Here is a 27,048-nt window from a genome sequence, read left to right as displayed (position 1 = left end):
AAGTTGCAATTGTGGAGGAGGGGCCATTGGGCTGGAACCGTGATCATAGAAGGACACAGCTATGGCCAGGGACACAGCAGTGAAACAGGGAGAGCGTGAAAAAATACCCTGTTCTCTCTCCCTCTCCAATTTCCTGCCGCTATTTTCACGGAATAACCCAGCTGGAAACTAGAAAGTAAAAAAGAGACCTGAGTAATCCAATCTACATTCAAGGAGCCATCACCCAAAAGCATAGAGCAGGGCGTAGATGTAGTAACTCTCGGGGGGGTAATGGAGACTCACCACCTTGACCATGGTCATAGATTCAGGACTTCCAGCCCTGGTAGTACAAAGGTACTGGTTGAAGTCTGAGTGGTCAGATTTTCTTTCCCTCCCAGTTATTTTCTAGTGACACTCCTAACTGGAGCAGGCACACTGCAGCAGTCCACTTCTGGTTGGTGCCTATATATTGTTCAGAACCATCTATAAACCAGGCTAAGTTTTTTCTTTCTCTGTCAACTGGCCATAGGGAGATCCCAGTGATGCCATAGGTGTGGTTTGAGGGCAAGGTAGTAATGCAGTAGAACTACCTGCCATGGGAGCGTGAGCCCCGTACTCATGCCTTTAGGAACGGCTCATGCTTGATGCTGTCTGTCTATCCCACACCACTTCCATTTGCTGCCAGACACCCTGACCCCTCTCTGGGCATTTTATTTCAATTCAAGTAAACCTCAAGCCCTGTGGATTTTATCTTAATATCTCTTCCGTTCATCCTCCTTTCTCCATCTCCATTAACACTCCTGAGTTCAGGCCTTCTAGATGCTGAAACAGCCTCCACTCTATGTCCACACCTCCGGTCTGGCCTGTCAATACACATGTCATCCTATCAAGGACCTTTCTACAGCCAATCTGACGGTGTCCTCACTACCCAGTCTCCTCAGTGTAGAGGCCAGACTCCTTAGCATGGCGCCCAGGGGTTTCCTGGTCTCGTCCCTACTCACTTCTTTGGCTTTCTCTCTCATCACCTTTCCCCCTGCAACTCCAATTCCAGCCATATTTTAAAATTTTTGACTTCCTAAAAATGTGGTATATTCTCACTTCTAGGCCTTAGCTCACGCTGTTTCCCTCTGGCTTAAAAGGGTTTCTCCTTCTTTGTCCTATTTTCCTTCAGATGCCAATTCATTCAAAATACACTTATTGAGCATTGACTATATGCCAAACACTGTGCTTAGAGGTCCCTTCCTCTAGGACACCTACCGTGATCTTCCAAGAATGGATTCAATGTTTTTCTTCTGTGCTTTCTGTAATATGTAATTATGCTTATTCCAGTGGGACTGCACCTCAAATCGTAATATACCTTCCAGTATTTGTTGGCTTGTCTTACTAGATTGTAAGCTTCTTGAAGGCACGAAATGTTCTTATTTAGTTTTGAAGACTCAGACCAGCACACAACATGGCACCTAGTAAGTACACACCAAAGATTTCGATAAGTGGATGAGCTAATGAATAAATGGGTAATTGGTTGTTTTGATATCCCTAATTGCTATACAGTATACACATGCCAACAACATAAAAATATATAGGAATAATTAATATATGCCATCATTATAAGTAACACATACTCATTTAAAAATATATAAAAACAGAAAATACCAGTAAAATTTAAACAATTTAAAATCACTGTCTTAGTAGGACATCAAACAAATTTACCATAGTTTTATATGTAAATTGCTTACAAATGTTTGTTAGTAGCCTATGATGAACAGCTTTCTGCATAAAGCTTTTTAATTTTTTTTAACTTAATTTATTTTGTGTGTATGTGTGTGTACTCATGATTTATGGAGGGTGGGAAGGAAGGAAGGGAGGGAGGGAAGGAAGCAAGATAGGGATGGAGAAGTTGCTGCACGGGAATGTGGTGTTAAGTTCTGCTTTCAGCCTGATCTGGAGGGGAGCTCTGGAGGGTAAACTGAACTGCAGAGTCTGAAGCTTTTTTTAAAAAATATTTAAGATGATCATTTTTGAAAGAATCCCAAAGAAGAAGTAAAAAAATGAATATTATAAAACTAATGATGTTTCCAGAGTTGTTTTACCAATGTTGCCAGTGTTTATTTTTATCACCATAATGTAATGCTTTTTATTCCATTTCTTTTCATTTTCTTACTAGCAAAGATGCAGTTCATAGCTTTTTGAGGTTGAAATCTTGACAGGTAATTATGCCTCTCTTCAAAATATGCCTTGATTCAAAATATTCTAAATTCTAAGCTGAGGGACCATTTGTCTGATCTAAGGAAGCAATTCTTCTGTTGTGAAATAGAGCCCAACATACTATTTAAATAAATTGTCAAGATTTAAAGTGATTTATGCAGCTCACTGATGTGTGAATGAGAAATTGATACAGTAAGTAATCAAGGAAATAATTTGAAAAGGGAAACGTCTTCAAATACTTGATGAAACTATAAAAACCAACACCAAGAGAAGTGATTCTGATAATAGGTTGGAGGATCGGACATGAAGAAATTCAGCAATTTCAAATTAACATGCTCTGAAAATTCAGGAGGGAGTTGCAGACATGCAGGTGGCATAAGAAGAGCCTCTCACCGCTGTGGCCTCTCCCGTTGTGGAGCACAGGCTCCGGACGCGCAGGCTTAGCAGCCACGGCTCACGGGCCCAGCTGCTCTGCAGCATGTGGGATCTTCCCAGCCCGGGGCACAAACCCGTGTCCCCTGCATCGACAGGTGGACTCTCAACCACTGCACCACCAGAGAAGCCCCAGAATTTTTTCTTTTAAATCATTTCATTTTGTGACTTCATTGTAAGCAATGAAGTGAAATGGAGCATGATCGGAGAAGCCTGATGTTTTATCTTTCCTCCTCATCGATGCTATGATTTAGTGTTTTGGCGCTTGAACTACTCCTGCCTTATAGTAGAACAGAACGTACCAAAGCTTCAAGCCTTTTCCTCTTAGAGGCATTCCTTCAAGCCTGTAATGCTCACCCTCAGGGCTCATGCTTGCTAAAATGCCTTATTACAGAAAAGCACTAATGGGTTTAAATGTCCATCTTCATGTCACTCCCTTTCATAATATTAGTGTAAAGGAGAAAGAGAAATTCTTGTCAGGAATCCTGGTTCCGATGACACGTCTGCCCTTTACTAACCATTATCCTGAACAGGTCACAAACCTTCCTGGGATTCAGTTCTTCACTCATTAAATAAAGATAATAGTAATAATATTCACCAACTTCCTCCTGGGTTAAAGTGAGGAGCAGGTGAGAGGTACTTGATACTACATCAGCCATTCTCGCGATGTTACATTGTTAGCAGGGGTCTTTTGCAGTGATCAGATTTTAGTCATTGAGTGGGGCTGACTGAGGTGAGCCTTGAAGTATGCACTGGAAGGAGGTCTTGGGATCCCGATCTCCATCTCCTCCGCTTTCTCCTCCCATCCCTGACCTGGAACACCCTTGTGTCTTGTCCCTTAGGGCATTTTTCCACAGGCCTGTTCTTTTTTTTTTTTTTTTAAATAATATTTATTTATTTATTTATTTTGGCTGTGCCAGGTCTTAGTTGCGGCACGTGGTGTCTTCATTGTGGCATACGGGATCTTTTACTTACAGCATGAGGACTTCTTAGTTGTGGCATGCATGCGGGATCTAGTTCCCTGACCAGGGATCGAACCCAGGCCCCGTGCATTGGGAGCTCGGAGTCTTACCCACTGGACCACCAGAGAAGTCCCCCACAGGCCTATGCTAAGACATTAATAGCTGAAGTCTTAAGAAGCAAAGTTATGGCTCTGGGGACATTTACAGAAGGTAATAGGGAAGTTTCACCACTATCTTTCTATGGCTTTAGGGCAGCAGGATATAGTGTGCGGCATTTCTAAAACCAGAGCCTGTGGATAATTTTTGAAGTATGTATTTTCATTTCATATACTTAAACATATATATATATATAATATATATTTTTTTTTCCTGAATCATCAACATGATTGTCTTAGGATTGCCACGTGATTTCACCTTCCACCCCACCACCCTCCTTATCTGTGTATTTAGACTATTTTAATTAAGCTATTAAAGAAGAACAGGGATGGATTTATATGCAAATGGTATGTACAAGCCCATTAAAGGCAAAATGATGTCAGGGATACAGCCTGAGCGAAGGCTTCCTTGTGATTTGGATGTCAGGGGATTGATTGAGCGTGTTGCTGGTGTAACGTAAGTGCGTGAACCCCAAAGCAGCTGTGTGGTGGCAGCCAGCACCATCGTCGTGCTGCCAGCAGCAATTTCGTTTTCCAGCAAGACGGTATCGTCCATCTTGCTGTTAATTTGAATATTGGTTTTATACTTTTAGTGGTATGTAACTTATAAATCCATTTTAATGTAAACATACAAAGCTTAGGTCAAGTTTTCTTTTTATACTTGAGCAACATAAGATAGTTATTTACATCAACACTGGGGGTCTGCAATTTTTTAAAAGGGCTTTGTGCATTACTCACCTTGGGAAAACTCTGGGGTGGTACAAAGAGCATCAGTCCCAGAAGTCAGGTTATCTAAGTTCTAGTCCTAACTTCAACATTAACCAACCACCTGTGGGACTTGGGTCATCTCGTCCTCTCCTCTCTGTATGCCTCAGTTTGCTCATCTGTAGAATGAAAGGTTTGATTACATGATCTTTAGATTCTCTGCCAGTTCTGAATTCTCTTCTTAAAAGGTCAAAGAGCCCTTATTTGGGAACACAGCCAGGCACTGGTTTGTGCTATTTCTTCTCTGGGGATGAAGCCTGAAGTCACTGCGACCTTAGCTAGAGACTGTCAAGGTCACCACAAAGCTGCTTCTAGCTGCTCTGACCCCACGGAAGAGTAGGAAGGGGTCTCCTTAACTGTCGTTGGCTCAGACACAAGGCACACGCTTTGGATGTCCCTGGTGTATGACAGCGATTCCTTATGGGGCCTGGGGGAGGTGGGTGTCATCAGAATCAGGGCTTCTCAATCCAGCGGACTTCCATCTGGAGCCCCAGCCCACTTGAGAACCAGGTGGAAATAGACCCCTGTAGCTGCTGGCAGTGGATCCAGTCGTCTGGGATGTGGCACAGAAAAATGGTTGGAAAGCAGCTGAGGAAGTTGTCCTTGGAATGTGCTTGATGATGTCTCTTAAAGATCCCCACAGGCAGAGGTACAGCTGCACTCAAGTCCTAGAGACTTTGGAAGATCAGCCTGCAGAATTCCAGAGGGATTAAAATCTAAACTACTTGAAAGTTTCTCCTCCAAACTCTCTCCCTCTCCTCCTCCCCACTCTCTTCCTCTCCAATACCTTACTGAGCACCCACCCTGTGTCATTCTAGGGCTTTCACACAGATCATCTTGTGCTATCCTCACCACACATCCAAAAGGGCAAGTACTTTAATTATTTTATTCAGTACACATTTTCACATCAGGACACCTGAGGCACAGAGTTTCTAGTTGCCTATGTTTACCTGGGGAAGGTAAGCAGGGCACACCCTTGGGTGGTTGGGCTCCGGGGCCGGGCTGTTAAACACTGTTGTTAGCACCAACATGAGGACAAGCAAAGGCTGGTGAGCACCCTGGACCACTGACCCTGGGGCCGGCCTCATGGATATGAACGACTCAGCCCAACCATCACTTGTGGAACGAATAAACCAAAGAGGCCCTAAGCCAGGGTGCTGACTGTTGTCTGCGTTCTCCAGCGGGGAGCCGGGTCATGGCTGCCTGGGATCTGCCTTCTGTGGCAGGGACAGGAGTGACCCCAAGCAGCCTGTTCCCAGGTAGGCGGGGCCCGAGTCGCAGCTCCGGCCCGGAAAGGACCGGGCTCTGCGGGGCTGTCTTGGTGTTGCGGTGAGCTGGCCACAGGCCCACTAGCACCTGGCGCCTGCCCATCATCAGCGGCCCCCGTCTCCGCCCGGAGCCACCAACCACAAATGCTCACACTTGGGGAAGGGGCGGGGGAGGGAGGCCAGGACCCAGGGCCATAGAAACCATGGCAACCCTGGTCCTGAGGCTCACCCACAGTTGTTGTTTAGCAAGCTCACATCCCAGTAAGGAAGTGAGTAAAAAGGAAGGAAAAAGTTCAGAACATTTTTTTCTGCTCCTTCCCCTGTTTAAAGCTGTCGGTTGGATTCGGCAAAATGCCAGCCACACCTGATAAAAATCTGCAAATGAAAAGTTTAAAATGCAGGATCTAGGTTATTCCGGATGAATACTCATTATGTCATGACATAATCATGAAAGCTATTTAATTTGAAAAAGAAGAGAGATGTTTTTGCTTTTTGGTTGTTTTGTTTTTATTCATCAAAAACAAACAAAACACCCCTCATATACCAGGCTGTTAGTTTTAAAACAGACGTCTGGAAACCCTGTCTTCACCCAGAGGAGACCTCCAAAGGTGACAAATACCTCCCCTCCCTCATCCCAGCCAAGAGGAGAAGGAAGGGACCTACTTCAGGAGGAGCGGGGAACCACTTCAGACCTTGTGTCAGGGTTTGTTTAGATTTACTGCTAGCACATATTCATTTACATGTTCTACAAGCGTAACCTTCTGGTTCCTGGCAGGGGGTCGCAAGCTGAATGAGCACCACGTGGGGAATTAATACCAGCAGAGGCCAGTGGAGTGGTTTCCAACACTTGGTCAATTCCCTGAAGTCCTCCGTGCCTCTAGCTTTCCTTTCTTTCCTCTACAGTTGGCCCAGCTGTTGCTCAGTTTCCAGGCTCCTGTGATGTTTACGCTCATGTTCTTAATGTCAGCAGACAGTCACAAATCCCTGTCAGGAAAGCTCCTTTCCTCTACCCTTTTCTGAAAGGCTCCTCAAACCATTGCAAGATTATCTATCCATCCTCACAAGATATATTTTTTAATATATCCCACAAGCAAACTTTTCTGTTTCTTTATGACAGGTCTGCAATAATAGGTGCACATACCTTGTAGAACATTATGCATTCTTAATGGAACATTAAAACACAAATAAGGGAATTCCCTGGTGGTCCAGTGATGGGGACTCCGTACTTTCGCTGCCGAGGGTGGAGGTTCAGTCCCTCGTCGGGGAACTAAGATCCTGCAATCCAGGCAGTGCAGCCTAAAAAAAAAAAAAAAAATGCTGCCGATTCTTAACTACTCCCCGCATTAAGAAGTGGAGTCAATCCTTCCCCTTGAATCTGGCCTGACTATAGTGACTCGCTTGGTGGAGTGCAGCAGAAGTGACCTGTGACTTCTGATGCAAGGGCAGAAGAAGTGGGAACAATCTCTTCCAGCCCTGAGCCACATCCAAATACTCTGAGGTCTTCACACTTGAGAGACCACATGGAGAGACCCGGTGGACCAGCTCTGAGACTTCACGAGGATGCAGAGATGCACAGCCAGACCCCAGCTGTCCAGCCTGCAGCCATTTGTGTTTCCCCAGCTGTGGCTCCAGACATGGCGAGCAGGGAGGAGTCTTTTCTGATGTGCCCTCTAGAAATTCCTGACCTGCAAGATTATGAAAGATACGAACAAAGTGGTGGTTCATTTAGGGCATGATTTTGGGGTTAGTTTGTTAGGTAGCAATAAATAATGGGAACTAAACCATTTCCCCACTGAAAAACATTTAGGCTGTGTCCACTTTTTCTCCATTGCAAACTATCCTGTGCATGTACTACTATTTTTTTAATATGTAAATTTCTCTAGGATAGATTCTCAGATATAGAATTGCTGGATCAAAGAGCTATCCTCTCTCCATTTCTCTAGCCTATGTTTTTTTTTTAACATCTTTATTGGAGTATAATTGCTTTACAATGGTGTGTTAGTTTCTGCTTTATAACAAAGTGAATCAGTTATACATATACATATGTTCCCATATCTCTTCCCTATTGCATCTCCCTCCCTCCCACCCTCCTTATCCCACCCCTCCAGGCAGTCACAAAGCACCGATCTGATCTCCCTGTGTCTAGCCTGTGTTTTGATAGGTGTTGGCAAGTTTCCCTCTAGAAAGAGTGTGGAAAAGTGGTCTTTTCCTTCACCTTCCCAAATGCCTTTGATGTCTCACTTCATCATCCTGTGTTTCATTTGCTTGAATCTAAATGGGAGAATAACCTGCCTTAACAGGGTTTCAATCAAGAGATCAAAAGGGAAATCTGAATAACACCTTACAAACAAAATGTCATCTACTGTGATATGAGACCTTGATCACTTGGGGATGAGACTCCTCTGACCTCATCTTCATCCTTTTCCCGAGATAGCCTGTGCAATCCTGTCTTCTCATTTCTCTCTCTTTGCATGCACACATTATATGAATACATGTGTGCCTTATATGTACATGCATATGTACAGATACATGCTATATGAGTGTTTACTATATCAACTTGACCATTTCTATGGGAACACTTAGCAATACTTGAATCAAATAAATAATATTGTTAAAAATTACAGTAGAGGGAGTTCCCTGGTGGTCTAGTGGTTAGAATTTGGCACTTTCACCACCGTGACCCGGGTTCAATCCCTGGTCGGGGAACTGAGAATCCTGCAAGCCGTGAGGTGCGGTCAAAAAAAAATTACAGTAGAAAATTAAAGCTGCAGTTGTAATTGTCATGACATCTAGTGCTTCTGGGAATAAGCTAATCACCAGCTGGAAACAGGAAGAAATTTAACTTGTAATACAGAGTATAAAAGTGGATCCATTATAGGAAATTTGTACTTCTTCTGGGGATGGGGCACACTAGATAATATTTGTCCATACAGAAAAGAGCCCTAGAGTCTGAAGCAGAGTTCAACATATTGTATACTACCCTTTCCACTGTATTTTGAGCAACCAGTGCATCGTTTAAATGTATATACTTCTATGCTAGTGTTCTGCAATGAAAACACCCCAGGAACACTGCAGTTACTGTTTCATTGCTCTTGTCTCTCCCCCACCCTGCAGGGCCAGCTGGTGACTGCTGGATCTTTGCTGTCCTCTCTTAGCTCCAGTTCTTCAATTCAGGAATAGTCCAGGCATTATTGTGTTGAATATCTACCCTTCTCTCCCCTCATTTGCCTTCACAGCAGCTGATTAGACATTGAGCCTTGTCCCAAATCTTTTCTGTGAGTACCATGACCTGCACTGCATCCCTTTAGCATCATGAATCACTAGTTGGTAAAAAATATTTTAAGAAATTAAACAATGTTTAGAAGAAAGTAGCATGATTATAGGTTTAGGAATATCTGCAGTAGAAGCACATTTGTGAGAGAAGATGCTTATATCTGGCCCTTGAAGGATGATGTTTGGCGAAGAATTATCATCACAAAACTCAACAGGATAAACTTTATTTCTGAGATTTTTGGAATCAGCCTGGCCTGAAAAGGAGGAAGTGTGTTTTAGGTATACTAATTAAAACAAACAAACACTCTTATGCTTAGATGCAAAACTCATTGGAAAAAAAAAGGAAGAAAATAATTATTAGTAATTCTAATCATCTGAATATTTTGGAAGTGTTTCCTTTGATCAGTAGGATGATACACTGTTTCATTCTTAATTATATCATTTCTCCAAGGAGATAAATATTTTCTACAACATGAGAATTTTAACTCTTGACTTTGAGATAATTTTAGACTTTAGAAAAGCTGTAAAAGTATTACAGAATTCAGATGTGCCCTTCATCCAGCTTCCCCTCATGTTATCATCTTACATAATTATATCATGTACAACAATCAAAACTGGGAAATTAACTTTGGTACACTACTGTCGTCTAAACTGTAGACCTTATTTGGATATCTATATTTTATTCTATAGTTCTCCCTTTTCTGACCCAGGGTCCAATCCAGGCTCCCACATTGCATCTACTTGTCATGTCTCCCTCATCCCCAAAATGTAACATTTCCTCGGTCTTTCCTTGTGTTTTATGACTTAGACACTTTTTTTTTTTGACTTTGACGCTTTCGAAGAGTACTCATGAATTGTTTTGTAGGATGTCCATCAATTTGAATTTGTTTGATGTTTTCTCATAATTAGAATGTGGTTTTGCATTTCTGGCAAGAATATCACAAAAGAAATATTGTGTGCTTCTTGATATTTCATATTAGGAGTTTCATGGTGATGATGTTGACCTTGATCATTTGGTTAAGGGAGGATGTCTTCCAGGTTTCTCCACTGTAAAGTTAACAGCCACCCTCCTCTCCCTCCCATTAATAAATATCTTGGAGAGATACCATGCAAATTTCTGTTTCTCCTCCGACTTTCACCCACTAATTTTAGCACCCATCCTTAGATTTTGCCTGCTATAATCATTACTGTAGTATCTTTAATGATTTCTTTCCCCTCATTCTTTCTACATTTATTGATTGGAATTCTTCAGTAAGGTGGAGTTGTCACTTCTCCCCTATTTATTCATTCAGTCATTTATTTATATCAGTATGGACTCATGGGTATTTATTCTATTCTACAGGTTATGACCCAATACAATCATTATTTATTTTGTTGCTGAAATATACAACATGATTTAAATGGCAGAACAGTATTCCAATTACACGTCTGTGCCATGAATTATTGATCCAGTTATTCAATGTTGGACGTTCAGGTGGTTATTTGATACTATTTATGATGTCTGATATATATAAATCTTCGAGTTTTTATGTGTTTTCATAAATTAGGTTTCTAACAGCGGAATTATTGGATGTTGGAAAAGTTGTGAAAACTGGCAACATGTCAACACGGAAATCAGTCCACACACCTAACCCAGACTACCAGGCTGTGAGCAGAAAAAAGCAGTAGATGCCGGGGCTCACGAAGGCCCCTGCCGGCAGGGTCACTGAGCACAGTTGTCAGTAACAACATTAACAATAAAGTTATTGATGTTGAGGAAGGGACTTCTGGTAGGGGCATGTCTACTTCCGTTAGGGCCTATATCCTTCGCCTTCTCCGTCTACATCCCAACCGGAAATACTTGTATCCCGTTTAAAGCCACGTCAGTTCTGGCCTCAGTCCCGCCCACGCGGGGGAAGCGTTTCCGGGGTCAGGGTATTCCGGTTCGCCCCGCCCCGCCGCCGGTGCAGTGCTGGAAGCCCCGGCTCTCCCGGAAGTGGCCCGGACATCTCTCTGTCGGGGTTCCCACCTCCCGCCTGCTGCTGCGGGCTGCTGGGGCGGCGGCGATGGCGGAGGCGGCGCTGCTACTGCAGCCGGAGGCGGCGGCGGAGCGGGACGCTCGGGAGAAGCTGGCTCTTTGGGATGGGAGACCGGACACGACGGCGCCGCTGACCGACCGGCAGACGGACTCGGTGCTGGAGTTGAAGGCGGCGGCCGAGGACCTGCCCGTGCCCGCCGAGGTGAGGTGACGGGCGGGAGCTGGGCTGGGCTACTCCGCGGGCGCGCCGGCGGACCCCGACCTTGCAGACCTCTGTCCAGGGTCCCTTCTCTCCTCCCCGATCACAGTGTCGGCTCCGGTGGGAGAGGCCCCTCACCTTCCCGGGCTGTCAGGCCTCACGCTGGCCCGGACCGCCGACTCTCCCCAACGGCGTGGGGACGGCTGCGGGGGCGTTCAGCAGCTGCTGGCCGCCGGCACCCAGCCCGCCCCCTGCGGCGTGGGGCGGTTGTCCGGGAGCCTTGCCCCGGGTGCCCCTGGTGTCATCGAGGCATAGTCCTGCTGCCCACCTTCTCCCGGAAGGAGAAGACACTGAACCCGAAGTGCTTTGCTTCAGGACAGCCTCCTGTTGGTATTTGTTTACCACGTTAATGAATAGCCCAGCTTCCTTTTTCCATAGGGGCACCTGGGGAGACCAAAGTTGATCCCGGGTGACAGCTTCATTCATCGCACACTGAGCAATGAGCTCTCGATCAAGTGCAGGTTGTGGGAGATCCGATTTATATTTGACTTATAGCAAAGCAATAAAAATTTTTCTTTGAAAGCTGGGTCAGTACATTATTAGATAATGCTGGTTGTCGGTTTTAGTGTCAACGTTTTTAATCCTAATTGCCATTGGGATATTATCTTTATTACTGCTTGTGTGATTCAATTCAATTAGTTATAATAGTAAGAAGTACATTTTATGAGTAGTCAGATGTTTGACAAACTTTTTCTAGTTTTGAGGGCTAGGTTTAGGCGGTTATTATTTTATTAGCGCTGATGGTTACTTTTGATGTTGGAAGCATTCTCTTTACACGGTTGTGTCCAAAGGCAGACTGAGTTTAGAGACTTCAACTTTTTCTGCCCTCACACTTCAGAGGTTAAGAACTTTGGTTTGAAAGTTCTCGCCACTTTTCGCCGTTGCACACTCTGCCATAAAGTACAGGTGTTCTTTCTTGGGTTTCTCTGTCCACCTCTAGGATTCTGTGCTGGAAGTGTGTTTGAAATAAATGAGGAAGCAGTTGGAAATTTGTTTTGGCATGGCTATCAGTCTTTTATGCTCTGGGCAATAGAAGTTGTTTGCTCTATAAATATTTCAGTCTGTTTATAATTGATTTGGCCTCTCACCAAAGCAGGATGCTTGGACATCACAGTACCTGTGGTGAATGTATTCCATAAGAAAAGTGACCCATTTTATTTTTAATGTCTTGAGTCATAAAATATTATTATTCCCACTGAGCATGAAGGAAAGGGTTTGGAGTGAAGTAAATGGGATCTTTTCATTTTCACCCCATTATTTGGTATTTATGCAACATAATACCTACCATTAGCCCCATGCAGTCATTTAACATATATTATGTGCCTACCTGGGGCTAGGAATGGGGGGACAGAAAGATAAGAAAAACAAGACCTCTAGCCTCATGGAGCTGACATAATTATGGTGATTATGAGCATGTGAAAAAGAACAAAGAAGGTAAGTTCAGACCATCCTCCAGGATATAAGGAAAATGAAACAGGATGGTAAGACACCAAGGAATGAGGTGTGCCCTTTTAGATAAAGAGGGAAAGCCTTTCTAAGAAAGTAACCGCCTAAGGTGAGAACTCATGATGGAAAACGAGAAGCCAGTCTTGCAAAGACTAGAGAAATAACCTTCCAGCTGGAGGAAAAAGCAGTGCAACGCCCTGGGTAGGGGATGAGCTTGACAAGTTCAAGGGTTCAGTGAGGGTCTTCTGGTACATGCAGCCTTGGCATTGGATTGCTGTGAGAATGAAATACCAGCCTGTTATTTACCCATCCTGGAATCTTTGAGGGGGAATTTCTCATTGCTCTTCAGCTTTCGACAGCCCTCTTTTTCCTTTATATGTCTGGTGGGAAGACTTTGGAATTGAATTTTTTATCCCTGTTACCACTGTTTTTAACACTGGCGCTGAGAAAGAATGCCTCAATTTTTATTTTGTCCAACCAAAATAAAACCTGTAAAGGATTTTCTGTAGTGTTTCACAATTTTCAGGAGATAAATTACATCCTGAACAACTGGAACTGGGCAAGTTAGTTGAATAGCAAGAGGCCAGCTACCTCTCAGCAAATATCATGAAGCTGTTTATAGCTTTCCTTTTTATTTAGGAGAACTAATCTTATATACCTTTTTATTTGGTGTTAGATAAGAAAATTTGCAGTAGAATATTAAGTAGACTGGTTTCTTGTAGCCAGGGCAAACTTTTTAGTAGTGAGGGCCTTTTTCTTTCTGCTGAGTTTAGTAATTCTCGATAAAATGCTGAGATAATTTATCCTGAAATTTACCTGTAATTTACTGTTACAGTTGTTGTTTTCCTAAAGTTTGTGTGGCCTTAGACATGATACTTAACTTCTCTGAGCCTGTTTTCTTCTTTATAAAATGGGGATTATAATAGTACTTGCATCACAGGGAGTTGTGAGAAGTAAATCAAGTATATAAAGTGCACACAGCAAGCTACCTGCCAGTATTATATTATTCATGTGCTTTTCTCCCCAAATGATTATTACCTTAAAAGAATAGACTAGAATGTTATGATCCTGAGCTGGTACTGTGTAGGTGTCACTCAGACCAAAGGTAAGAAAAGAAGAGGTTAGGTGCCTGGAGGAAGGTTCTGAGACTCCATCTGTACCTCTTCAATGATTTGCTCCGAACAGAGTAGGTAACATCAGGTTTCATTTAGGGAATGAATTTATTAGATTGATTACAAAGTGATTTTCTCCAACCCAGAACTGTGCAAGAAGTAAAGTTTGGAAGAGAAAGGTATATTTGCTTGTTTTTTCCTGGAACTGCTCAGCTGGTCAGGCAAGGCTTGATAGTTTATTGTAATTAGTATTTAATATGTTAGTGTCCCCATTTGGGTAAGCTGTACAGTAGCTATCCAGGACCAACCAGGAGCCTAGGTCTCTGCTCTTCTCTCTCTGGTGGTAAATGTCTGCTCCATCTGGAAGCCAGGACAGTGCGAGTAAGCCAGAGGCATTCGGTCAACATCTCGTCTTCAGGAGTGAAAGAGTCGTCAGAACAGGAAAGCTTGTGACACCAGCACACCTTTTTTTTTTAAATAGTTCTACCATGTATTTTATTTTATTTTTTTACATCTTTATTGGAGTATAATTGCTTTACAATGGTGTGTTAGTTTCTGCTGTATAACAAAGTGGATCAGCTATATGTATACATATATCCCCATATCCCCTCCCTCTTGCGTCTCCCTCCCACCCTCCCTATCCCACCCCTCTAGGTGGTCACAAAGCACCGAGCTGATCTCCCTGCAACACACCCTTCTTGATTTGCCATTCTATTCCAGGTGCTTTGAGAAAAGAAGACAGCTGGGCAAATGTACCTAATGGGGGCATCTTCTCATAAGCTTTTATTTTTAAATTTTCTCATTAGATCATTTCCTGATCTAATCCTCAGGAATTAAACCCAGGCCATGCAGTGAAAGCACCGAGTCCTAATCACTAGACCACCAGGGAACTCCCTCATAAGCTTTTTTTTTTTTTTTTTTTTTTTTTTCCTTTTTGCGGTATGTGGGCCTCTCACTGTTGTGGCCTCTCCCGTTGCGGAGCACAGGCTCCGGATGCGCAGGCCCAGCGGCCATGGCTCACGGGCCCAGCCGCTCCGCGGCATATGGGATCCTCCTCCCAGACCGGGGCACGAACCCGTATCCCCTGCATTGGCAGGCGGACTCTTAACCACTGCGCCACCAGGGAGGCCCCCTCATAAGCTTTTAAAAAGCAGCTTTTTAGGGCTTCCCTGGTGGCACAGTGGTTGAGAGTCCGCCTGCTGGTGCAGGGGACGCAGGTTCATGCCCCGGTCCGGGAGGATCCCACATGCCGCGGAGCAGCTGGGCCCGTGAGCCATGGCCGCTGAGCCTGCGCATCCGGAGCCTGTGCTCCACAACGGGAGAGGCCACAACAGTGAGAGGCCCGCGTACCGCAAAAAAAAAAATGCAGCTTTTTAAAAAAGAAAAATTTTATTTATTCATTTTGGCTGTGCCAGGTCTTAGTTGTGGCATGCGGGCTTCTTGGTTGTGGTATGTGAACTCTTAGTTGCGGCGTGCATGTGGGATTTAGTTCCCCGACCAGGGATCGAACCCAGGCTCCCTGCATTGGGAGCTCGGAGTCTTACCCATTGGACTACCAGGGAAGTCCCCTGATTTGCATGATTTCTGATAAGTCTGCTTTAATTCTTATTTTTGTTCCCCTGTATATAATGTATCTTTTTCTCTCTGACTGCCTTAAGGTTTTCTCTATGACTTTTGTTTTCTCTCTGAGTTTGAACGTGATGTGTCTAAGGGGGTGTGTGTGTGTGTGTGCACACGCACACATGCATCTGCATTCTGCTTGGGATTTTCTGAGCTCAGAATTGTAGCTTTGTGTCTTTCATTATTTTTGGAAAATTCTCAACTATTATCTCTTTAAATATTTCTTCTACCCTGTTCTCTCTCTCTCTCCTTATTTTGAGATTCAGATTACACATATATTAGATCATTTTATTACCATCCCACAGTTCTTGGATGTTGTGTTCAGTTTTTATTTGTCCATGCTGTTTCTTCTTTATGTTTAATTTGGGGTGATTTTTATTGACCTGTCTTCAAGTTCACTGATTCTTTCCTTAGCTGTGTTGAGTGTACTGATGAGTCTGTTGCAGATATTCTTCATCTCTGTTACAATAATGGTTATTTCCAGCATTTCTCTTGGACGTGTATAGTTTTTATTTTTCTGTTTAACTTCTGCGTCTGTTCATGCATTTTATTTATATTTCATACCAGAGCCTTTGACATATTAGTCGCAGTTATTTTATTTATTTATTTTTTTTCGATACGCGGGCCTCTCACTGTTGTGGCCTCTCCCATTGCGGAGCACAGGCTCCGGACGCGCAGGCTCAGCGGCCATGGCTCACGGGCCTTGCCGCCCCGCGGCATGTGGGATCCTCCCAGACCGGGGCACGAACCCGTGTCCCCTGCATTGGCAGGCAAACTCCCAACCACTGCGCCACCAGGGAAGCCCAGTCGCAGTTATTTTATTTTATTTTATTTTTATTTTTTTATTTTTTATTTTTTATTTATTTTTTTTTTTGCGGTATGCGGGCCTCTCACTGTTGTGGCCTCCCCCGTTGCGGAGCACAGGCTCCGGACGCGCAGGCTCCGGACGCGCAGGCTCAGCGGCCATGGCTCACGGGCCCAGCCGCTCCGCGGCATATGGGATCCTCCCAGACCGGGGCACGAACCCGTATCCCCTGCATCGGCAGGCGGACTCTCAACCACTTGCGCCACCAGGGAGGCCCCCGCAGTTATTTTAAATTCCTTATTTTATAGTTCCAATATCCAGATCATCTCTTGAGTCTGGCTCTGTTGAGTGCTTCGTTTCTTGGCAATGAGCTGCGTTTTTTTTCCTTGCTGTTTAATGTAACTTTTGGTCAAATACTGTACATTGTATGCAGGACATTTGAGATTGAGGGAAATAGCGGGAATGCTTGGAAATGAATACACTTACTCTGTTAGGTCATTAGTGTGGAGGTTTGGGTTAGTGGGCTAGGTTTGGGTTTTGTTTTTGTTCTGGTTGCCTTTAGTTTACCACTGGCTTCAAACTTCTCTTTCATTACTTTTTGCCTAGCATTGGGGCTGGGCTGCTGCACAGTCTTCTTAACCTTCCTTCTCAACCTTCAGCTTTTGGTGTGCTGTGTGCCTGTGTCTCAGAGGGTGTCTGTGCTCTTGCCCCTCCCACAGGAGAGCATTGCTGGCGCTCTATAGCCTGGTGATGGTAGGTGGGCGTTTTCTGTCCTCTGCGTCCAGTCTCAGTCTTAGGCAGGCCTTTTGCCCCTGGGACTCAGGGGTGGAGTTTCTTACTGACACTGCCCTCCTCCGGCAGTAGGAGACCTCTGATGTTCTGGGTCTTGGGTTCTTTCTTGCCTCTCCTCCAGGGGTAGTGGTGGTTTTCCCTTTCCCCGGCTGTAGTGTGTTCTCCTCTGTGCCTTAGGGTTGATAGGGCTTGCTGCCCTTTTTTCAGTGTCTTAAGATTTTGTTCCACTGGGGAGAAGGGTCTGGATGGGGCTTTGTGCCCCACTTTCCCCAGGCCCCTCCTCTTCTAAGCCTGCACCACCAGTCCTCATTCTTTCTCATGAGCACCTGGTGGAGGTCCGTGAAGACCATGTGAGTGGGTGCAAACTCCCCTTGTGTCTGTGACTTCCAAGCATTCTGTACTCACCCGTCCTCTAGCATTTAGTAATTTGAAAGCAATGTTAGCCTAGTTCTTACCTACTCGGGTGGCATTTGTCATCTAGTTTTCCATCATCTGTCATGGTAAGCCCGTGCTCTCACTCTGTCTCTGCCTGGAGATACCCATCTTTTTCTAGATTTTAAGCTACTTGGTTACTCTGGAACCTCAACTCTCTGATGGCTTCAAGAACCTGATTTTGTAGATTATTTGTCTTTTTCTTATTATTAGGGTGCAAGCAACACTCTGTCTAGCATTCTTTTAGCCTAGCCTCCATGTGCTTTCTGGTATATTTTTCAAATCTGCACCGGATCCATGTCTCTCTCCCTTTTTCTCCTTAGGTATCGTGTAAACAGTGCTGATAGAATTATGTGTTTGAATTTTGTCATGATCTGTTCATATATAACTGAATTTTACTACTAATAAACTATAATTTTGTAAAGGTAACTTAGACGATTCTGCTCCCAAGAAGCAGTATAGATTCTGATTTGTAAATTTACTTACTGTAAAAAGGGAACCCTCCTACACTGTTGATGGGAATGTAAACTGGTGCAGATACTATGCAAAACAGTATGGGGGTTCCTTAAAAGACTAAAAATAGAGTTACCATTTGATCCAACAATCCCACTCCTGGGCATGTATCAGGAGAGAACTCTTCTTTCAAAAGATACATGCATCCCAACGTTCAGAGCAGCACTATTTACAATAGCCAAGACATGGAAGCAACCTAAGTGTCCATTGACAGATGAATGGATAAGGAAGATGTGGCATATATACAATTACTCAGCCATTAAAAAAAGAATAAAATAATGCCATTTGCAGCAACATGGATGGACCTAGAGATTATCATACTAAGTCAGTCAGACAGAAAGAGAAATATCATATGATATCACTTATATGTGGAATCTAAAAAGTGGTACAAATACTTATTTACAGAACAGAAACAGAGTCACAGACATAGAAAACAAACTTACGGTTACCAAAGGGGAAAGTGGGGGAGGGATAAGTAAGGAGTTTGGGACTAATAGGTACAAACTACTATATATAAAATAGATAAACAAGAAGGATTTACTGTATAGCACAGGGAACTATATTCAATATCTTGTAATAACCTATAATGGAAAAGAATCTGAAAAAGAATTTATATACATATATATATACACACACACATATTTCTGAATCACTTTGCTGTACCCAAGAAACTAACACAACATTGTAAATCGACTATACTTCAATAAAAATAAATAAATTAAAAGAAATAAATTTACTTTGTTACTACTAATAAATAGGAATAATAATATGATAAATAGAAGCGGCTCCGGTTGATTGTATTTATTATTTGGCAGGCATTATGCTAAATACACGTAGCATTGCCTCCGAGGAGAGAGCTTGTTGTTGGTAACTGGATGGTTGCACAGAGCATGAGCAGGTAGACTTAGCTCAGCTCAGCTTCCTCTGTCCTCAGAGCCTCTGGTGGCAGCACACAGTTGCTGGTGACGCGTTAGAGTCAAGATAGATTCTCATCAGATTTCAGAAACTTAATTCTTCCTGCCCAACAGCCCTTTTCTGTTCAGGGATTGTGTCACCATTCAGGAAGAGTTTGTGTTGAACAGTGATGCTCTTAGTAAGACATATCTCTGTACATCCAGGACCCTCCTGGGAGAAAGCAGATTGGGGACCTTTCTGAACACTTTTCTTCTGTCTGCAGCTTCCCAGTGGTCCAAGGAGCCTGTTTTCTTACACCTGTGTTTTCTTCATTTCACAATGGCCTCATGATACAGATAATGTAATTCCTATTTTATAGAGAAGAAATCGAGATTTAGAAGCATTAAGTAATTTGCCCGTTGTAACACGCTTATTAAGTGAGCAGGAGCAGGGTTCACACCAGGCCGCACTGTGATGTGCTTTACCGCGCCCGAAGGTGCAGCCCCACTTGAACCCAGACACAAAACTCCCTCCCTTCCTCCCTCCTTGCCTCCCTCCCTCTCTCTCCCCCTCCTTTCTTCCTTCCTTTCTTTCTTTCTTTTTCTCTCTCTTTCTCTCTCTCTATCTCTTTCTTTTTGATGCCGCGCTGCTCTCAGGATCTTAGTTCCCAGACCAGGGATTGAACCTGGGCCCACAGCAGTGAAAGCACTGACTCCTAACCACTGGACTGCCAGGGAATTCCCTCCCCCCATATTTAAAGGGTTGTACTTCTAAATTAATGATGGTGCATTTTGCATCTAGCTTATTTTATTTTAGCTTTGAAGACAAACTACTGTCTTCAGCTGAAATTTCTGTATCTAGAAAAATAGACAGGAGGCAATTTCCTAAGGCCTTGGATTAAGGTCTTTTATTGCTGGACCTTAGATGTCATGCCTTAAGGGCAGAAACTGGGATTGAAACGAAATAATTCCACCCTTTTACCTTCCCCAGCATTCACACTCCCTTTCTTTGAAGTCCAAAAACAGCTTGTCTGTATGACCCTAGGGAAATGCACACCTGGAATATCTTTAGTAATGGCAAACTAGACAGTATTGTAGGTCTGATGGCCTCAAGGTAAGGCTCTTCTGAAGCTGACGGGAAGCTCTGAAATTCTTTCTTTTCAGTTGTACTTTCAGAATTCTTCAGCAAGAAGATGCGGGTGAAGTGTAGCAGCAGGGTAGAAATAGTAGAAGGGGATATAGTTGTTGGTAGTTGATTCTCGGGTACGATTTGTTTTGTTAGTTCATATTAATGAGGTGAGCCTCTTGTGTTGATAATGGAGAGGGCCAGCTACTTATATTAGCACGCAGGTTTTGCCTTTGACTGGTGCTAGTTCACAAGAGGTTCCAGTAGGAAAAGGTGTGTGGATTAGTACAGATTCACCACCAGTTTTCAAAAGGTAACGCAAAAACCATACTTTGCAAATGGTTGGGTATTGGTGTCATGTTTATATTTTGAGACCAGCATTTAATATAGAGAGAACCTAGTTATAAGTGTTAGTATTATATGGCCCTTGTTAACATCAGATGATTTAACAGATGACATTTCATTCTCTTTCAGAACACCTGAGATGGAATACCAATCTTGAGTTAAGTTTAGAGAATTTTCAAGTTATTTGAATATCTTTGTGGCTCTTTTTTTTTCAAGCTCCCAATTGAAGACTTGTGCAGTTTAACATCCCAGTCGCTGCCCATTGCACAGGCTTCAGTAGTGCCTGAATCTACAGAAGACATTCTCTTGAAGGGATTCACCTCCTTAGAAATGGAAGAAGAAAGAATTGAAACTGCACAGCAGGTGAATGGCAGCATTATTTTTAAGGATATTTGATTGTTTTAAATGTCTCAAGACAGAGGTCCTAATTAAAAGTTCTGAACATTGGAAACTGTAGTTAAAGTCTTTCTAGAACATCTTTTTGTTTGTTTGTTTGTTTGTTTGTTTTGGGGGCTGGAGAAAGAAGGATATATTACTTGCACCAAGTAAGGAGAACACCAGTGATCTTTCCCAAAGCTGTGTCTCTTTCTAGAACATTTCTGATTTTGTGTTAGTTGTGGTTATTTCTTAAGTGTTTTAAATGAACCTGTTGCCCAGTTTTATTTGCAGTACAGATAAAAATATGCTATTCCAAGTTTGGATAGACTATTATATTTATTAAGGTTTTGATATTTTATGCCCTTTAGACCTCCTCCCAGTATGTGTCTGTGTTAATGTGTCCCCCAACGTGCATGTGCATGCACACATGCACACATGCAGACCCCCCAACCGCACCCCTCACTGCTTGTTGCTAGGTAATTTCTTTCTTAAAAACCTCAATATGCTCTTTAGACGAACGCTTATAGTTATTTTTCTGAAATTTGGCATGTGAAATCTCTTGGTTTTTGCTTATTCCCGACTATAAACTTAAATGTACAGTAGTTTCTTCTGCTGCTTCCTCTGTCTCATCTTTCTGTCCTCTTGAGAATCAAAGCTGAGGAAGGACCTACTGTACAGCACAGAGAACTATACTCAGTATTTTGTAATGACCTATAAGGGAAAAGAATCTGAAAAAGAACAGATAGACACACACACACACACACACACACACACACACACACACACACACACACACACACACACACACATAAAACTGAATCACTTTGCCATGCACCTGAAACTAACACAACACTGTACATCAACCATACTTCAATTAAAAAAAAAGAAGAATCAAAGCTAAGGCATTTACCAAGTGAAACATAAAGCAAATGTGCTGAATTGCATATACACTAAGTCAGGGGTCCCCAACCCCCAGGCCACGGACCGGTAGTGGTCCGTGACCTGTTAGGAACCAGGCTGCACAGCAGGAGGTGAACAGCGGGTGAGCGAAGCTTCATCTGTAGTTACAGCCACTCCCCATCGCTCGCATTACCGCCTGAGCTCCGCCTCCTGTCAGCATTATGGTGAGTTGTATAATTATTGCATTATATATTACAATGTAATTGTAATAGAAATAAAGTGCACAGTAAATGTAATGCACTTGAATCATCCCGAAACCATCCCCCTCTGCCCCCCACCGGGTCCACGGAAAAATTGTCTTCCATGAAACCAGACCCTGGTGCCAAAAAGGTTGGGGACCTCTGCACTAAGTCAAGAGGGGCAGTGCTGCAAAGTGATGAAGAGCTCTAGCTCTTGAGTTAGACCAACCTGGATCTGAAGGTCACCTCTATCACTTACCATCTTTGTGAGCTCAGGCAAATTACTTATCTTCTCAGGTCTCTTGTTTCCTAATGTGTAAAACAAAGATAATTATATACTTATCTCATAGGACTTTCATGAGAATTAAATTAGATAATGCATGTAAATGCAGTGTGTGCCAAGCACACAGTGTTCAGGAACCGAAAGCCAAGGTACTTGGCAAGAGTAGTATCTTGAGAGAATAAAGCATACCTTTGACTTCGAATCCCACTTGAGAATTATAGAAGATAATCTTGCACCATGTCTATGAATTTACTTGGACTATTTGAAAAAAAAAAAAAAGATCTTCCGGATTAAATTTGCACTTGCATATCTCTCTTTAAATTAAAAAAAAGATCTAATACATTGTTAGAATTTACATACAATAAAATGTACTCATTTTAAGTATACAACTTGATAGTAGAACCAGAATTCAAACCCAGGTTTAGCTGATGCAAAAGCTATGTTTTTAAACCACTCCTTTATATTATTTCTGAGCTTATATTCTCACAATTATTATTAGATAACATTAATATTTACCCAAAGCCCTATGTTACCTACTCAAATTTGGCAAACTAGCAGGTAGGCATTAGCTTCTTAGGAAGAAATGTTTATTTCTACATATTATCGTGTTAATACTCTTTCTTATTTAACTCTGAAAATGGCCCATGTTTTTAAGATACTTTGCTTTTCCTGGAATGTAGACACTGACCATGCAATTAAATTATCATCTCCTGGCTTAAAGCTATTAATGTCTGAGCCCCAAACAGTAAGACTTAGTGTCTACCCTTTTGACTTGCTGCTTAGCATGTAGCCACTTTTCATTTTCTCTGTTTTAGTTTTGTTGACAACGTAATACCCTATTTTTCCAGTTTTTCTCATGGTTTGCAAAGCTACAGACTCAGATGGATCAGGATGAAGGAACTAAATATAGGTATGTGGCTCTTATATTTGTTGGCTGTCCTAATTCTTAGATCATCTTAATCATTTCATTATCTGTGCCTTTAAACAAAATTAAGGTACAAAGAAAACTTGAACAGCAACATTTTCTTTAAGAATAGCTAGAAAGGATGTGGGTCATTCCAACTGGTATTGGAAGTTGTGTGATTTAAAAAAAGTCACATTGTAATTAATAGGTTAGGAGGGGCAGAGGTTGATTTTAGATAACTCTAGAAGGTCTTGGAATCAAGTGGGAGTTTTGTCAGGAACTCTAAGAGGTGTTTGCTGCCTTTCTTTAGAGGGAGAGACCCAAGAGACTTTAGGGATGGCCAGCTAGGCTGGGTGTGAACTATGTTGTTTTGTTTGTGTATATTGACAGCACGGGGGAAGTGACTGTACTGTTTCTAGCTGATTTGGGGACCGTGGGTTGAACATTTGTATTCATTTAACATTAATTAAGTGACTACTATTGCTAGGCATTGTGTTAGGCTCTTTGATGTATGATTCCATTTAATCTTCATAGCAGCTCTATAAGGAAAGGTGTTATTATTCCCATTTTACAAACGAGTAAACTGAGGCCTGTGACTATTAAATACTTGCCTAATGTCATGGAGACTTGGGCAGAGCTGGGACTTGGACTCAGGTGTTCCAATTCCAAGTCCAAAATTCTTTCCATGACATCACACCATCTCTCAAAGGCAGACATGACCTGAAGGATGGACCTACTTGTTACCTTGGGATGGGCCTGGTGTCCCAGTCTTTGAAAGTTGAGGCCATGATTTATTGCCCTACATGTGAAAAGCCAGTTTATGGCTTTAAGGCTGATTCCTTTTTTGTGTGTGTGTGTGTGTGTGGTATGTGGGCCTCTCACTGTTGTGGCCTCTCCCGTTGTGGAGCACAGGCTCCGGTCGCGCAGGCTCAACGGCCATGGCTCACGGGCCCAGCTGCTCCGCGGCATGTGGGATCTTCCCAGACTGGGGCACGAACCCGTGTCCCCTGCATCGGCAGGCAGACTCTCAACTACTGCGCCACCAGGGAAGCCCAGGCTGATTCCTTTTATTGCTCATAGTTTCAATCATTTTCCTTCCTAAGTACTGAAACAGTTTGTGACATAGTTTTTGCTATATTTCTGAATATAATAAACTTTTTGAATAGGTCAGACTTTCCTTCTGAAATGCAAACATTTGGGGGAAAACGAGACTTTGTTGTTTATTGTCTATGCTTATTGGGGGAAAATATTATTGCCAATCCCCTTTTGGTTCTGTTTTCTAGACAGATGAGGGATTACTTGTCTGGGTTTCAGGAGCAGTGTGATGCTATATTGAATGATGTCAACAGTGCTCTTCAGCATCTGGAATCATTGCAGAAACAGTATCTTTTTGTGTCCAATAAGACAGGAACCCTACATGAAGCCTGTGAACAGCTCCTGAAAGAACAGGTAATTTGGAATAGGAGAGAGTGTCAGTGACTGACTATGTTTAATATTTTATTTTTAAATAGATGAATACAATTTAATTCTAATTTCCTTTATTTCTCCAAGTATATTTTGAACATTTCTCTGTATGAGGCCCTGTGCTAAGTATGCAAATTATTACTTTGACAGCCTGCTTTTAAGCTTATGTCAGCAGGAGCACGGGCAAGCTTTCATATGTTTTGAGCTGTTAGGTCTCAGTACAGTTTCAGAGTGAAGAGGGTATATTCACATTTGCGACAGTTTTCTTTTTTTTTTTTTGGCTGCGCTGCTCGGCTTGCGGGATCTTAGCTCCCGACCAGGGATTGAACCCAGTCCTTGTTACTGAAAGCGCCGAGCCCTAACCACGGGACATTAGGGAATTCCCTATTGACACTTTTCAAACAAGGCATAGTGATTATACTAATGGTGGGGTTTATGAAAAGATGAACAGATCTAGGTTGCACTTATAAACTTGTGACTTAAAGATAGAATATTTAAGTTACTATACTTATCTCAGAATTTTATCTATGTATATTTGTATGTTTTTAAAAAGGTAATCGTCTGTTATTTTATAAAAAGATATGTAATTTACTGTAATAATCATCGCTTATTTTAGCCCATGATTGCAGAAATCTTTGGGCATTATTCTGAAGTCATATATCTAATATAAACCTGTATGTCTAGTATAAATCTCTTCGATGTAATTTTGAGACTGGAGTGTTGATTCTTACGTTCTCACAATAACTGATTTTTCTCTTTTAAAAAATTCAAGTCGGAACTTGTTGATCTGGCTGAAAACATTCAACAAAAGCTTTCCTATTTTAATGAATTGGAAACTATTAACACAGTAAGCATTGTTCTTTATTTTTTCTAGAATTAGTGGCTTTATTTTATATTTCCCATTCTGAGTATAATCTTTAATCTTATAAATTGGCTTGAGTGATATTTTAACTTAATAGTTTGCTGCTTGTTAAGATATTCCTATTTGTAAGTGATGGACATACCATTACCAGTTCAGATTTCCAAATGTGATTTAAATAATAGTTCTTCTTAAATTGTATTTTTGCTATTAAAATCTCTTTGTTGGTTAACTCTTATAGTATCATATTTGTAAGCTGTGAAGGTTATAAGAAGAAATATTCCATTTTAAATCTTGCTGTGGTTGTGCGTCTATAATAGTAATTAAAATATTTCTTAAACTAATCTCATGTTTAGTTTGAGGAAAAGTATAGTCCTCATAACGGATTCTTGGATCCCAAAGAGGTAGTCACAATAAAGACTTCTGTGTAAATTATATTTCTCTGTGTTCTGGCTCATAAATCAATCATAATAACTGCATATAAATCATGTTATTAAAATTATTAAATTAATCTAAATTATTATTGTTTACTAAGGAGTTAGAAATAAAACCAGTAGCCGGTTAACAGTGGAATGCAATGGGAAATATAAATCATTGCCAAACTATTTGTATATCAAGATAAGAAATAATTAGGTCATTTTACTTATATTTTATATATATTATATAGTTTTATATATTTTAATATTTATCACTTTATTATATTAAATATCATGTTTATATTATATATTACCTTATATTAGTACTATTTGTATATGTTTACTTATATTTTACTTTCAGTATGACTGCTGAACATGATAACTGCTAGTTAATCTTTTAACCTTGAGAAGATCGCCAGTGTTTGAAAGTGGAAAATTTATGTTGTAAAGTGCTAGAAAGTGGGAAATCTAGCTACATGATGTATTATTTTTATATAACATTGTGCAATGGAGTATAAAGTGTTTACTAATTCGTGAAGAGCCCCATTAAAGGTCATTAGGAGTAAACTGAATTCAATCCATATTCTTTTAAATTTGTCCTTTCTTTATTGTATTGTTACACATGGGCTGCATTTGAGTATATTTGGTGACTCTTAAAATGTAAAAATTTTTTTTCCCTTAAAGAAATTGAATTCTCCCACGCTGTCTGTGAATAGTGAAGGATTTATACCAATGCTGGCCAAGTTAGATGACTGTATTACATACATATCATCTCATGTAAGTCATGGTATTTCTGTATGTTTTAAAGAAATCTTAACATCCCTATTATATCATTTCTTATGCAGTAAACTAATTATTTCTTTCCATAATATACTTGAAGAAAAACTATAGTAAATTCTTAGTCATTGTCAGTAGTGATGTAAAAAATGCTTTCAGCTGCTGCAGCAACCCCTGGAATAGCAAAAGCGGCTGGCTGACACAACTTTATCCCATCTAAAAGGACTAGTGATTTTTGGACTGACTTACTGTTTTGCTAGATGCTTCCTTGGAAACAAAAAGTATTACTTAGCGGGGGAAATAAAAGGACAAGTCCTTTGGTTTAATAACCATCTCTTTCTGCCCTCCAAGGATTTATAGCTGTATTTATTTCACCCAACTCCTATTCTTTTCTCAGTTGGGCCTCACATATTAGCCTTGTTGTCTGTG

The 27,048-nt window shown here is 41.8% G+C and overlaps 1 protein-coding gene across 2 annotated transcripts in view; it reads left to right on the top strand.

Moving 5' to 3' along the window:
• Positions 1-10,943: 10,943 nt before the first annotated feature.
• The window catches only part of COG3 (component of oligomeric golgi complex 3), a 60,512-nt gene continuing 44,407 nt past the window's right edge, over positions 10,944-27,048 (top strand). The window contains exons 1-6 of one of the 2 annotated variants that reach the window (XM_060080049.1): positions 10,944-11,258; positions 20,616-20,762; positions 23,048-23,109; positions 24,387-24,552; positions 25,340-25,414; positions 26,527-26,619. In XM_060080049.1, the coding sequence (XP_059936032.1) occupies positions 11,085-11,258; positions 20,616-20,762; positions 23,048-23,109; positions 24,387-24,552; positions 25,340-25,414; positions 26,527-26,619 (717 nt within the window). In that variant the 5' untranslated portion in view covers positions 10,944-11,084. The remainder of the gene's footprint in view (positions 11,259-20,615; positions 20,763-23,047; positions 23,110-24,386; positions 24,553-25,339; positions 25,415-26,526; positions 26,620-27,048) is intronic. The other variant, XM_060080048.1, reaches the window with a different exon arrangement.

The sequence above is a fragment of the Mesoplodon densirostris genome, chromosome 17 (assembly GCF_025265405.1).
Source record: "Mesoplodon densirostris isolate mMesDen1 chromosome 17, mMesDen1 primary haplotype, whole genome shotgun sequence".
Classification (NCBI taxonomy): domain Eukaryota; kingdom Metazoa; phylum Chordata; class Mammalia; order Artiodactyla; family Ziphiidae; genus Mesoplodon; species Mesoplodon densirostris.
Note: the sequence above shows the minus strand (reverse complement) of the source record. Positions and strands in the feature narration are given on the sequence as shown.